Source organism: Arachis ipaensis, chromosome B2 (assembly GCF_059453495.1).
Source record: "Arachis ipaensis isolate K30076 ecotype BB chromosome B2, ASM5945349v1, whole genome shotgun sequence".
Classification (NCBI taxonomy): Eukaryota; Viridiplantae; Streptophyta; class Magnoliopsida; order Fabales; family Fabaceae; genus Arachis; species Arachis ipaensis.
The window spans coordinates 114,339,982-114,355,036 of record NC_142437.1 but is presented as its reverse complement, the minus strand read 5'-3'; the positions used below and the strand labels follow the sequence as shown (position 1 = coordinate 114,355,036).

Here is a 15,055-nt window from a genome sequence, read left to right as displayed (position 1 = left end):
ATTTTAAGTTTATATTCTCAAAACAAAAACCACTCCTACTTATCCATGCTAAAGAATCTTAATATAGAATGTTATCATTTAGCCTTAAACTCCATAAATTCTAATTCGAAATAAATCCTCTTGTTTTAACTTATGGTTAGGAATAGTCAACACGTGGTTATCCGACCTTATTTGCGAGTCATTAAAAAAAAAAACAATAATATGATGATATCTTGGAGTTATACTTTAATATTTAATTATTTATATATCACTAAATAAATTTAATTTTTATATAAATAAAAATATTAAATTTTTAACCAAAGATCTTGATTTAGTAATTAAAAGTTTTTTATAAGAATGAAATATTCTTAATTCAATACTCACTCCTAATACATTTTGGATGGTTGGGTAGAGTTGAGCATCAACACATACCTTATTCGACCCGCATATTAACCTGTCGGATTGGCCGACCAGGTTAGATGGCCACGGATAGGACAAAAATTACTCTGTGCTATATTAATAAATTTTTGTGTTATGTGCAAAAATTTTTATACTATATCAATAATTTCAATACTTTTTGACAAAAATTTCGTAGCTATGTTGATAAGATAAAACACAACAAGAAAGACGCTAAATATAATCGGATTTACCGTCAGATTTAGCAGCGGCTTTACCGACGGATTTTTATTTTCGACAATAAATTTGCTCTTAATAATTGGAGAGAAGACGAGAAAGATAGGTGCAAAATTTAACGTTGGATTTACCGTCGGATTATTCCAACGGTAAACACATTTAGTGGAATGCTGCGTTTTAGCAACGCATTACCGTTGGATTTACCGGCATATATGACAATAATCGTGCCCTAAATTCAAACCCTCTCTCTCTCTCTCTCTCTCTCTCTCTCTTTCTCTCTCTCTCTCTCTCTCTCTCTCTCTCTCTCTCTCTCCTTTACTGTTAACCCCTTCCTCTTTGGCAACCCCTCCGACGGCACCCTCTCACTGTTTTGATGTCACTGCTGTTCGAAACGCTTCTGCCGCCGCTTCTTCTCTTGTTCTTCTTCTTCTTCTCCTGTTACTCCTCTTCTCATTGCCGGCATGAGAAGGAAGGTCAGAAGCTCCTATTCAGACGTTTCCTTCCCCTGATAAAGCTTATTTCAGATAATACTTCTAAACTTCTAAAATAGGATTAAGGTCTAAATTTACTTGTTATTATAAAATAGGATTTGTATTAATTATTATTGATCGATTTGTGTTGATTATTCAGGTTGCTTAGTGAAGTTTTTATTATATATATATTTTTATTATTGTTAATTTAATTTATTTTTAATCTTTAACTTGAAAATTATTTTTTGTTGCTTTAATTTTGTTTTCAAGTTGCTTGCTGCTTCAATTAGGTAATAATTTAGAATTAATTAAAGAATTTATAAAAATTAGTTCAACATATTGTTATGTTTCTTGAATTTGAATTTGAATTTTTTTAGACTTGATTGATTGATTTTTTGCTAAATTTCTGCAATGTGTTGCTAATGGTTGGGTCATTGACACTAATTTGTGTGAATTGATGTTGAAGAAATACTTGATTGTACTATTTCTTATTATTTGATACTTTTGCATGCCAAGTGCTCGATTATATGTCTCTATTTTTAATTTGTGTTTTAGTTAATAATTAGTATTATCATTGAGTTAGATTTAACTTTTTATTTTAGCTAGAGAATTTAAGTTATTAAGATAGATTAAATTTATACTCATTTACTATAATAATAGTATAAATAAATTAATATATTTTGCTAAAAATATTATGAATTTAATTGAATTTTGACTGGTGTTATGAATTAAAGTTGATTGAATTTATGAGAATCGTAAAAATAAATATATGTCTAATTTTACACGTAACATGATGGTTTCATCACATATAATAAAAGTAGATTTAATCGTCTTATTTAACAATTACTTACCCTTATACTTATGTCAAATTCATATTTTTTTAAAAAAAAAAGACAATTATTTATAAATAAAAATATAGTAAATTTTTCTAGTAAGAATCTTCTAAAAATTTGTCTTTGATTGATAAACTTGACCAATCTTCCAATCAACTGGGATGATATTAGGAAGTTGAATGGTCTTTCCTTTGGTGCCATTGGAATAACGTTGAGTGAGTGTTAAAGTCATTGGAGGTTGCAAATTATAACCAGCAAAAAAGAAACTCCATGTTGCACCCCCCAAACGAGAAACAGTAAGGAAACTTTGATCACGAACTTTTAAATCAATGTAGTCTGCATCTCCATTTACGTATTCGATTGATGCTTCCATGTAAGTTGGTGGTCTAGAGTTTTCACCGATCCTCACTGCTATAGAATTCCCAAATGAGCATGAAACCCTAAAACACACCAAATTAAAATTAATACTACAATATATATATCATTCTAAATAGTTTGAAATGCAATGATAGAAATGTTGTATTTTTTATTTTTATTATATTGGTCTAAATCTTTTGGCGATATATTCCTCATGATGCAATAATTTTTTTGGATTTGTGTTTTTATTTATTTTATATATTTTTTTGAATTCAATAAATATAACATTTTGGATCTTTACGTCATAAAAATTTTAATACTATATTATAAAATTATTTTTTTAAAAAATTTAAAACAGATATATATGAATAGTTATATTTTTAATATTTTAATTTGGTGACCAGCTGGCTATTAAACTTTTAATATAATTAATGGTGTTATTTTGGAATTTATTGGAATGATTATATATTTAAAATATATTAGATTTTGTTTGTAAATCGTGATGACTAAAATGGATCATTCTAATTTTATTAGTGCTTATTAAAATTTAAAATTAAATGAATTTCTATCTAATTCTTCAAATTTTAATAGAATCTGAAAAACAAGCAAGTTAATTAAAATTCAAGAAGAATCGAAAATCAATTCAATTTTATTTTAACACAAAGAAAAAGAAATATCCCAAAATAATCTTTAACAATTCATGCTTTAAATGAATTGGTCTCTAACAAAAAAAACTCTAATAATTTTAGAATATTAAACAAATTAATCCTAAACAAAATAAAAAGTCATTAGTTTTTTTAATATAAATGGACTAATTTGTCATTCTGTTAAAACTATTTAAAATTAATTTTTGTTTTAGTTTTTTTTTGAACTAATAATCTTTCCGAAACATAAATAATTAAGAGGACCAACTTATTAGATTACTATATATAAAAGATTTAGTTTAAAAATAATAAAATTATTTGCAAAGCATTATACCTTCTGTATTGAAGGTTGACTTGTCCAAGTTTGCGAAGAGTATCTTGTTGACCTGGATTTGCGATGGAAGCAAAAGCGACGCCACTGAGATTGAAATGGTATCCTGAACACGATGGGCATTCATCACTTACCACCACCGTCACTGACTTCCCTGAACATGCTGCATTATCTGTGCATTTCACCTATATATCATAATCATCTTTATTTGTTATCATATGTTTCATCATTAAATGAAAATAAAAAGAAAAATAGTAAAGAAATACATATCAATTAGGTTTGATTTGGAATTGTTTTTTGGAAAAGTATTTAATTTATACTGATAAATTAAAAAAAAGTACGTGTTTGTACTTTGTAGTTTAATTTCTAGAAGTTAAAAATACTTGTAAGAGAGAAATGAATCTTTAGCATGTAGTGAGTAATAAATTGATTAAGAAACAGTTATTCTTTCTTATATTTTCTCTTTTTTTTTTAAGATAACAATTTGAATGCTTAAAAGTTTAGTGGTTAGGCGTGAAATAACATAAAATTTGTATATATTTAATATTATTCAAAATATTAATTCGTCTTTTAATACATTTTTATGTTCATTGATTTTTTTTTGAAAACTAAAAATAGTAGCTTACTTAGAAAATATACTTTTGAATTTTTTTTCTAGTAATTATATTTTTATTAAAATAAATTCCTCAAACATATATGAAAATATAAAAGAAAACAGGGCAGTTTTTATGGAAAATTAAAGCAAATAAATGTACCTCATAACAAGAACCACATCCATAGCCTTTGCGAAAAATAGAACTACCAGCAGCCGCTGTCAATTTAGAGATTGGAGGACTCTCCACAGTTTTACCGTAATTACATGCACCATCTGCACATAATTACCTTAATATCATCAAAATAATTAATTAATTAATTAATTAATCTCTAACATATACAGATTAGTTTGATTGAGTATCTCAAGCACGAATATTTCGCTAAATTGTCGTATTTAATTTATATGTTCAGATATATTTTGACATGATATTTAATATTAGTGTCTTTTGTATCTAAATGTCTTAATAAAAAATACAAAATATTTTTTCGAATATACTTAAACACACTTAAATACTATAGGTCCAATTTTTAATATATATTCTTGAAATAAGTTTAGAAATAGTATTATTTATTAAAAAATTATTTTAAATATTTTATATAATTAAAAAATATATTAAAAAGAGTTAAAAAATTATATTTTAATATTAATAGCATATCAAAATATTATTAATAATTTATCTAAAAAATACTTTATAATTCATATGTACGTATATTATTTCAAATTATGTTGTATCCTGCATCTACGTATTGTCAGTATCCGTACATCATAAAATTGATTCAATTAAAATATCATTCTTAATTATCTTATTACATACATTCTTAATATGAATGTATATATTATTAAATTCTAATTTTTTAGATATTAATATATCATATATATATCACCTGTCAATCTGATGAACCCTTAATAAGTAGTGTTCAAAAATTATATGATATATTATTAGGGTGCTTATTATAACTAAAATATTTAAAATTTAATCCCTACTGTCCTATTCTTTTAAATTAAAAGCAAACAAAAAAGTATAATTTTAGCACAAAATATGACTAGAGATCTCTACATTATCCAGGTTTCAAACTTAAGAATAAAGCTATTACGAAAAAATATTATATATATATATATATATATATATATATATATATATATATATAATTTGTTTGCGTGTCTTTATAAAATAATGTAAAATTTTAAAAACAATTCCGTGACAAAAACAATTGGTAATAAAATTATTCAAATCAACTATGGTAGTTTGACTAGTTTCTAGAAAAAAGGCTTTTATACTTGGTGCTTACAAAGAAAAGTTTCAATATTAGCATGCCAATTAATAAAATATACAAAGTATGTATAATAAAGATTAATTTAACTTGCACACTTACTATCTGATCCAGCACCATCAGGGGTTCCATGCCATGTAGCTTGTGTTTGGTTCCATAGTTTCTCATCATTTGCAACTTTGGAAGGATTGAAAAATTTGGGGTTGATGCAATAACAACTAGTGCTTAAAAGCATAGAACAAAGGACTACAAGAGTACATGTGTGAACCTTCATGATGAATTGATGATAGATTTTGCAATTGTAGTAATGTATCATGTTTCAAACTACTTGCTAGCTAGTAATATTTATAGTACATACTTTTTAATAGTTCAATTTCATATATTTTTTATTCCAAACACATACAGCCTAATATTAGACCATGATCAACACTCACAGTAGTCAATAATTAATATTAATAATGTTAATTCTAATATGCTGATATCATTCAAGGAAAAAAAAATAAAAATATTTATTTCAAATATTAAGAAGGTGCAACGTTTAGTTTTTTTCCTTTTTCCCCTTGATAAGAATCCTTTTAAAAGGATAAAGATAAGAGATTATTAATTAGATTATTGAAATTTTAAAAGAGTCATTAATGTGAATGAAAGTGGATAACAAAATTATCCATAAATAAAAATACTTATCTTCCCAAAGAAGAAAGTTACATGTGAATAAAGAAGTTTTATAAGAAGAGAATCATTGCATATTAAGAACTAAATCATGGGAATGAAAATTTTGAATAATATATAATCGAGGTTGAATAACGTCAATTTATTTATATTTGAAGGAACAATTTATCAACCATTGTATGTTGAATTGTTTCATTGACTTAACGGCCATATAAATGATAAGTTATATGAAACAACGTTACAACAACATTATTATTATTTATATAGTTAATTTTTCAAATGTTCCGTTATTATATAGTTGAAACAATTGTTTCATGGAGACTATTTCGATAAAAATACTTAAAATAATTTTTTTTAAATATTTACATGTGTCATGATATTATTGGATATCTTTATTAAATTGGTTAATAAATTAGAATAATAAAATCAGTTTATTATAGTAACAATAATAAATCCGATTGTCTGCATTATAATTATTAGACTCATTTTAATCTGATTGATTTACACAATCTAAACCGAATTATGTTTAAATTTTTGATAAAAAGATAAATATATTCTTGATTTTTGTTTTAAAAAAAAAAGATCCAATGAGTTATATAAATTGATCAATTTAACCAGATAACAATTGGATTTATTGTTATTGTTATAAATAATAACATTGATTTAACCGTATATAATATTTGAATCGTTTCTTTGGCTAATATATATTTTCATTATTATATGGTTGAAACAATTGTTTCATTGGTTTAATAACATTGATTTAACCATCATTTGGCCATATTTGCCGTTAAACAATACTATTTGTACGTAGGAATAAAAATGAGACAAATGATTTATCAAAAAATTACAGTGTTTAACTTGATTTAATCTGTTATAAAATAGGTCTAACTTTTAAAAATTTAAAATTCTCAATAAATTATACTTAAATTAATAAATTAATCTTGATGGCTTATTAGATCTATTAAAATATAAATAAGAATATTTTAAAAGTTTAAATATTTTTATAAACATTAAATTTAATTTAATATATTATATATAAGTAATTTTTATTAAAAAAAGTATTTTAAAATAATATTTTTTATTTTTATTAAAAAAAATTACACAGGAGTAAGTAAATTTGTAGGTTAAGTATATGAATTAATTGTAATAAGAAAATATAAGTTTAGTATGATAAATTTTGTTATATATTAATTTCACATTGTCTAAATCATAAATAGTCTTTTCTTTTTTATTACTATAAATATATATGTACTTTTTTTGTTTATGAAGTGAAGTTAATTTGAATATAACATAAGTTTGTGTTTATTTTTTAGGCTCTCTTTAAAATAAGAAATTTAGTTTATATCTTTGGGTCAATCAAAGTAAACTTATGGTTATTTTTATTATAATAAAATTGTTAATCTCACCAAAATTAGTGAAGCTAAATTATATCGCCGTAATAAAATTGTTAACCTCACTAAACTTAGTGACCCAAATAATGTCTCAAAAGTTTATCAGATTTTCTAACAAAATTCAATCCACAGACCAATTTCAATAACAAGTCAAATTTTACAAAAAACTGCAAACTAAATTCAAACTAATTAACTACTTTATAAATCTAATCTATTAAAAATAAAGCCTAGCCTGATCTTATCTGTTTCCACTATTTGTACCCTTTGGAAACATTGAAGAAAGTCACGATAATTGGACTTAATAAAAAAATTGCTTGACTGTCTAATATTTTTGAACAAATTTAAGTTATTCTCATATCATGTGTCATATTTTTCCTTGGCAATATTTGTTAGATAATATTAACATATTTATTTAAATATTAATTAGATTAATTTTGATTGATACTCTTATTAATAATGAAAAGTATTTAGTATTTAATTATTTTTTGAATTGTTCATAACCAATAAATAAATGGTACCTTGTATCATACATATTGTTAGAGCATCTAGTTATCAATTTTATTATTCTTGAATTATTATCATGAATTTTAGTACGATATTAGAGTTTTGTATTCTCATTGAACTCTTTGAGTTTGATGGTTTCGGTGGCTAAGAGAAGGGGGTTGAATCTTAGCCCCCTTTTTTGTTGCTAACACTTGCTGAACTCAGAGGAGACTTTTCTGTTTTAGCTCGTCTCTGGACACGAGACTTTTTGTTTTTGCTCGTCACTTGCCACGAGACTTTTTGTTTTGTCTCGTCACTTGGCACGAGACATTTTAGTTTTTGCTCCTATGCAGTAGAAAACAGAAATGGAGTTGGAGAGAAGAAAGATTACACCCAAATATATCCTGGTTCAGCTGCTAAGTGCAGTACAGCCTACATCCAGTCTCCATCACAAACATGATGGAATTTCACTATAATCAATCTGATTACAACTTGTAAAGTGCTAACCCAACTTACAAGGGGATTCCCACAGAATCATGAAACACAACATAGATGAACAAAGGAACTCTAAGACATCTATGGCTTTTTCTTTATAATTTTGCACTCTCTGCCTTTTTCCGCTCTATGGTTTTTTCATTACAAACCTCACTGTTTGCCTTTTACCATGAGACTCAAGACATGACAAAATTAAACAAAAAAAATACAAAACAGAACACATTGAAGGAGAAGAGAAAACTGTTAGCTCAGGTAGCTCTGAGAACACTGTGCCTTGCACTCTCAATTTTCTCCTTGCCTCAAACAGTGGCTGTCCACCCTTATTATAGAAGAGGGGAGCCTCCACTTATTGAAGCCAAAGCCAAACCAACTTCTTCCTCCTTCAACAAACAGAACCGGTTCGGCCACATAGAGAGAGAAGAGATAACCATGCAAAACTCAACATGCAATTACCTCTGGACCTTTCTTGATCATCACCTTCATCAATCCGAGCTCTCCATCCTTGGCTTGCTCTCCAAGATGGATTTCTGGCCCTTGATGCTTCATGATGATGATGACTTCATCTGCTTCAATCTCTGCCTTCAACCATCACTTCGCCACTCTAGCTACTCCCTGTGGTGGTTGAACAGAATCAAAGACAAGCCATGCTTCAAGAATCTCCTCCATGCTGGCCGAATCTTCAATGTCCATTTTTGAGTATGAGAGGCTCAAGATACCTCACCAAATCTAACCAAATATGGTGAAAATCTCAGCCACAGCTCATTTTTATTTTAGTATTTTTTCTTGCCATCATTAACTTGATGGTCTTGATGCATGCATCTTCTTCCTTCTGTTGGTTGAAGAACATTTCTTCCATTATTTCCTGGACAAAGACCGAAGAAAGAAGAAGAAAGAGATGAGAGAGAATGTGAAGTTAAAGTAAAAGCAATTAAATGAAAATAAAACAAGTTGATAGATTGCTTTTTACTTCCCTTGCTTTGAGTAGCGTATAGCATTAATCATAATGATTCCCATCAAATCAAAGTCAAGTTCTCTCTCATGTTTCCAATGCTAACATATTAAAATTTGAAATCCATTCTTAACAAAGAGATGGAATCCGTTGAAAAGCATGAAACCATTTAGCTTTCATTTAACCTTGGTTTCGGACCAAGCTTGGAAACTTTTATCAAAATAATGTTGGGCTTGGTAGCATTAGGATTTAATCTGGCCCAAATGGTTAACATTTGCTTTCTTGATGAGATTTGTTTCGGATCAAGCATAGAAGGCTCTCATCAAAAATTAATCATGGGCTAACATTGAGCTTGGCCCATCAATAAAAATTCAGCCATTAAATATAACACATGCAGCAAGGCTGGTTTTTAATTTGGGCTAGCAACATTTATATTTTCCGGCCCAAGGTAAAATCAGCACCACAAAATTATTAATTAACATATGTTAGTTGAAATCAAATTAATAATTTTGTAATTAAATATTTCAATAATGTTTGTTCATCATCAAAATTAAATAGGAGTTTTCCAAACTCATCAATCTCCCCCTTGATGACAAACATTATTAAAATTGAAATGGAAAGAAATTTAAAGATTGAGTAAAAAATACTCCCTTTGATTTTGAATTTCTCCCCCTTTCTAAATGTCACATAGCTCCCCCTTGATGTATGCTTATGTTACCAAGGGAAGCACTCAACCTGTAACATTTAAATCAAGCTTCAAGTAACAATGTTATTTAGTATATTTTATGATGCTAAATGCTTGATTTATGAGCAGTTTAAATTGATAATCAAAACTCATTTGATATCATAAACTGATTTACTGCTCAAACTATTTCATACAAAAAATATCAAAATATTTTTCAAATCCTTTCCTGTTAAAGATATCAGAGCAAAACAACATGATGGAAAAGTATTTGAAGTACACATGATCAAAACAAGGCAGTTTTAATGTATTACACAATTTAAAGGAACTGCCAAAAATAAGTTTTTCAAACAACAAGTTTATCAATGATGAATCAACAGCCAGGCATCAAAAATAGATCAACCATCATTATAAACCAAATGCAGTTCAAGCAACAACCATAGTGAATGCAATAACGACATGCATTCTTTGAACAAGGGTGATCATGAATTTTCAATTTTGAAAATTTCATCCCCTGTTCCCCTGTTTCTCCAGCCCCTGTTTCGTTCCAAATTCAATTTTGGAAACACATAAATTTCCTCCCCCTTTTGTCATCATGGGGGCACCTGCACAAAACATGATCAACACAGCAAAATATTCAAGATAAAGTAGCAAGAGTATATGACAATATCCTAGAGATTATCCTAGAGCAGGGAGTATCAAGTCATGCTCATACAAAAAACAGATTGAGCCTAATGGAGCCAATATCAAACAGAGTAAAGAAACAGTCACTAATCATCATTTAAATTAATTTGTTCTTCAGCATCTCCGTCACTATCATCTCCCAAATCTTCTTTAAAACGTTCCATCATCAGATTAACCCTTTCTTTGCAATTGTTCCAAGCTTTCTCACTTTCACAAGCTTGTTTGCGGGCTTCTTTGTGGGATTTATACATCAGATCTGCCATGTTCGAAAGTTCTCCCAAAATCTGTTTGATGGACTTAATTGTTTTGGAAGAGTCTGGCCTGCCTTCATACTCACTATCCGATGCAACAGATTTTCGCCCTTTGGTGTCCTTAGTTGCTCCTCCTCCTCTAATTGAAGACACCTTATTTTCTACAGCCTCATTCAACAAATCAACTTTAAAGTACTCAAATATTCTAGTTAAAAACATACCATAAAGCAGATTGGCCTTTCTGGTGCTTCTAACAGAATCCCACATGTGCCTAATCATAATATAACCAAAGGATATAGGAGTAGAAGTAACCAAAGCAAATAAGATGAGACAGTCAGAAAATGTTACTCGGTTGTGTGAGCCACTTTGGGGAGTCAGAATATGAGTGATGATTCGGTGAAGCAGGGAATTGACCGGTCCTAGAGCTTTATGTGTTGGAATGGTGCCATGCAATCCAGAAAGGTTCTCGCAAATGTGCTTGAGAACAGTTTTGTATGGAACGCCAACTTGTGTGTCCCATTTTTTCACCATGTACGCTCGCGGTCCTTCATCTTTGAACCCAAGAGCCGCTCCAATTGTCTCAGCATCAAGGGCTATTTGAACCCTTTTGACATAGGAATGAAGGGTGCCGTCAATGAGCCGCATATTGGCATAAAAATCTCGAACAAGACCAGGGTAGACTGGTTTCTGGATGAGAAGCAGAGGCTTCCAATTGAGGAGTTCAAACAGAGAGGAGATATTGATACCCTTGTTGGTGAGATTTTCAAGGCTAACAAGATAGGTTGTGCACAAATGACGCTTCTCCATAACCTCTTTATGAAACTCAAAAGAGGTGCAAGAGTTAAATCTGCTTGGATCAAAGTGGGAGTGAGTCTTGCCATACTTGTCTCTGAATTCCATGGATTCCAAGTTTGGAGGTTCAGTAGTGTCATTGAGTGCAAACCCCTGATTCTTTTGGGAGCTTTTTCCAGGAGTAGTCCGTTTCGGTGATGAGGGTGGAGGTGAAGGAATGGGAGAAGTATGAGATTCTTGCTCTTCTTCCTCTTGGGGGTCCTTGTTCTTTCTGTTTCGTCCTCTTCCGGAACTCTTTTGGGCCACTACCTTTCTTCTCATGGCTTCGGTTTGTTTGGTTGGAGGTGAGGGAGAGGATGAGGAAGTAGAATGTATGTGGATGTGAGTGTGAGTTTGGGGTGTTGATGGTTTTTGAGAAAGAAGAATTCTTTCACTCTTTCTTGGCGCGGTTTTCTTTTTCATGGTAATGGGGGAATGAAATATGAAAGGTTGGGGGTGATAACCGAATTGAGAGGGAGAGAGAGACAAGGTGGGTGAACGCATTTAATGGGGTTTGGAAAGAGAATATGGAGAGTAATGACCATTAGTGGACGGTTAATGACCATAATGAGTGGTTATTATCCAAAAATGATTTTCCCTTTTAACTTTTGAAATCCAAAACTGAAAAGTTGTTGCCTTAAATCAAGGGATTAGATGGATATAGGGATTTGATTTGACAATAACCACTTCCAAGAAGATTTGATGACTAGAAAGATAACTACCATAACTGTTAAGGTGGGGTCAAGGAATTTTTGGTGGGGCCCATAAAATTTTGAATTCTGCGCTGCCTCCCCCTTGACCACAGCTCTTCCATCATAATTTTTATCTCGTCCAAACCTACGAGCAAAATCTGAACAGAGTCACAAATTCACAGATTTTCAATAAAATTTAAATCAAACATTCCCAAACTTTTTCTCAAGCTATAGAATCTGTCTTCATAGAGGGGTTTTGTAAAAATATCAGCAATTTGGTCTTCAGATTTTACAAATTGAATATCAATAGTTCCCTTTTGCACATATTCTCTAATGAAATGATATTTAATTTCAATGTGCTTTGTTCTTGAGTGCAAAACAGGATTTTTTGAAATATTTATAGCACTCATATTATCACAAAATAAGGGTATACTATTGATTTTTAATTTGTAATCTTCTAATTGTGTTTTTAACCAAATTAATTGAGTGCAACATGCAGATGCGGAAATGTATTCTGCTTCAGCTGTGGATAAAGCTACTGTGGCTTGTTTCTTACTTGACCACATATTGAGTGAGCTTCCAAGGAAGCAACACATTCCGGATGTGCTTCTTCTATCCACTCTATCTCCCGCATAATCTGCATCACAAAACTCTACGGCACAAAATTCATCAGATTTAGGATACCACAAGCCATAATCACAAGTTCCCTTAATGTATCTAATGATGCGTTTAACAGCCGTAAGATGGGATTCTTTTGGGTGAGATTGAAATCTTGAGCATACACCCACACTTTGAACAATATCCGGTCTAGAGGAGGTAAGGTACATGAGTGAACCTATCATTCCTCTATACTTTGTTTCATCCACATCTTGACCATCATCATCCTTTTCAAGTTTTGTGTTGGGATGCATTGGTGTACCCATTGCTTTGGAATTTTCTAGGCCAAACTTTTTAATAAGTTCTTTTGCATACTTTCCTTGGTAAATAAAAGTACCACTAGGAGTTTGATTAATTTGGAGGCCAAGAAAGAAAGTGAGCTCTCCCATTAAACTCATTTCAAACTCACTAGTCATGAGTTTTCCAAACTCTTCACACAAGAAAATGTTGGCCGATCCAAATACAATGTCATCAACATAAACTTGAACAAGAAGTATATCATTATTAGATGCTTTAATGAACAAAGTAGTGTCGGTGGTACCCCTTTGAAATTTATTTTCCAACAAGAAGGCACTAAGCCTTTCATACCAAGCTCTTGGAGCTTGTCTAAGACCATAAAGAGCCTTAGTTAATTTGAAAACATGATTTGGAAACTCTTTATGTTCAAAACCGGGGGGTTGTGCCACATACACTTCTCTATCAATAAATCCATTAAGGAAAGCACATTTAACATCCATTTAAAACATTTTGAAACCTTTATGGGCGGCATAGGCAAGAAGCAACCGAATTGCTTCCATTCTAGCTACCGGAGCAAAAGACTCATCAAAATCTATACCTTCTTCTTGATCGTAATCTTGGGCCACTAATCTAGCCTTGTTACGAACAACTTGTCCATCCTCACCAAGTTTATTTTTAAAGACCCACTTAGTACCCGTTACCTTCATACCATCCGAATAAGGTACTAATGTCCAAACCTCATTCTTGTCAAATTGAGCTAGCTCCTCTTGCATGGCCTTGACCCATGATGGATCTTCAAGAGCTTGTTTGACATTGTTGGGCTCCATTTGTGACAAGAAAGCGAAGTTGCTAGGTTCGGTTTGTCTTTTGGTGGAGGATCTTGTTGTTACGCCATGAGAAGGATCACCAATGATGAAATCATGAGGATAACCCCTCATAGACTTCCATTCTCTAGGCTTTCGAACAGGTGTAGAACTTTGATGAACTTCTGGTGGTCTCACTGTTTCAGTTGCTCGTGCCTGTTCAGGAGACAAAATGGAAGTGTCTCCTCCAATCTGACGAGACAGAACCGGGCTGACAGATTCTTCATTCTGGACAGATTTGGGATTTTCTTTGCTTGTTCCATCCTCTTCACAATCTGAATCAATATCCTTCACAATACTGGGAATTAAGTTAGAATCACAAAAAGTAACATGTATGGATTCCTCTATTGTCCTATGTTCTTTGAGATAAACTCTATAGGCCTTGCTTGTGGTGGAATATCCAACAAACATTCCTTCATATGATTTTGGATCAAATTTTCCAAGATTTTCCTTATTGTTAAGCACAAAACATTTGCATCCAAAAATATGAAAGTACTTAAGATTTGGAGGGGTTCCTTTCCATAGCTCATAAGGCGTTTTCTTTAACCCTTTTCTAATGATTGTTCTATTCAAAATATAACATGCTGTATTCACAGCCTCAGCCCATAAGAATTTAGGAATTTCACTCTCACATAACATAGCCCTAGTCATTTCTTGAAGGCTTCTATTCCTTCTTTCAACCACCCCATTTTGTTGGGGGGTTCTAGGGCATGAAAAATTATGAGAAATCCCTAAGTCATCACAGAATTTTTCAAAATCGTGATTTTCAAATTCTCTTCCATGATCACTTCTTAAATGGGCAATTTTCAAATCCTTTTCATTTTGAATTTTCTTACAAAGGGTAGAAAAAGCATGAAAGGCATCATTCTTATGAGCAAGGAAAAGTACCCAACCAAATCTAGAGTAATCATCTACCACCACAAGACCATAATGTTTACCTCCTAAACTTTGAGTTCTAGTAGGACCAAAAAGATCAATATGTAACATTTCCAATGGCCTTTTGGTTGAGATTCCATCTTTTGATTTAAAAGAGGATTTTACTTGTTTGCCTAATTGAC

The 15,055-nt window shown here is 30.7% G+C and overlaps 1 protein-coding gene across 1 annotated transcript; it reads right to left on the bottom strand.

Moving 5' to 3' along the window:
* Positions 1 to 2,024: 2,024 nt before the first annotated feature.
* LOC148575287 (putative expansin-B2) lies at positions 2,025 to 5,387 on the bottom strand. The gene is made up of 4 exons (XM_088506159.1): positions 5,216 to 5,387; positions 4,003 to 4,115; positions 3,251 to 3,432; positions 2,025 to 2,355 (listed from the first exon to the last, which is right to left on the bottom strand). Exons 1-4 carry the CDS (start codon positions 5,385 to 5,387, stop codon positions 2,025 to 2,027), a joined length of 798 nt encoding a protein of 265 aa, XP_088362285.1.
* Positions 5,388 to 15,055: the final 9,668 nt, after the last annotated feature.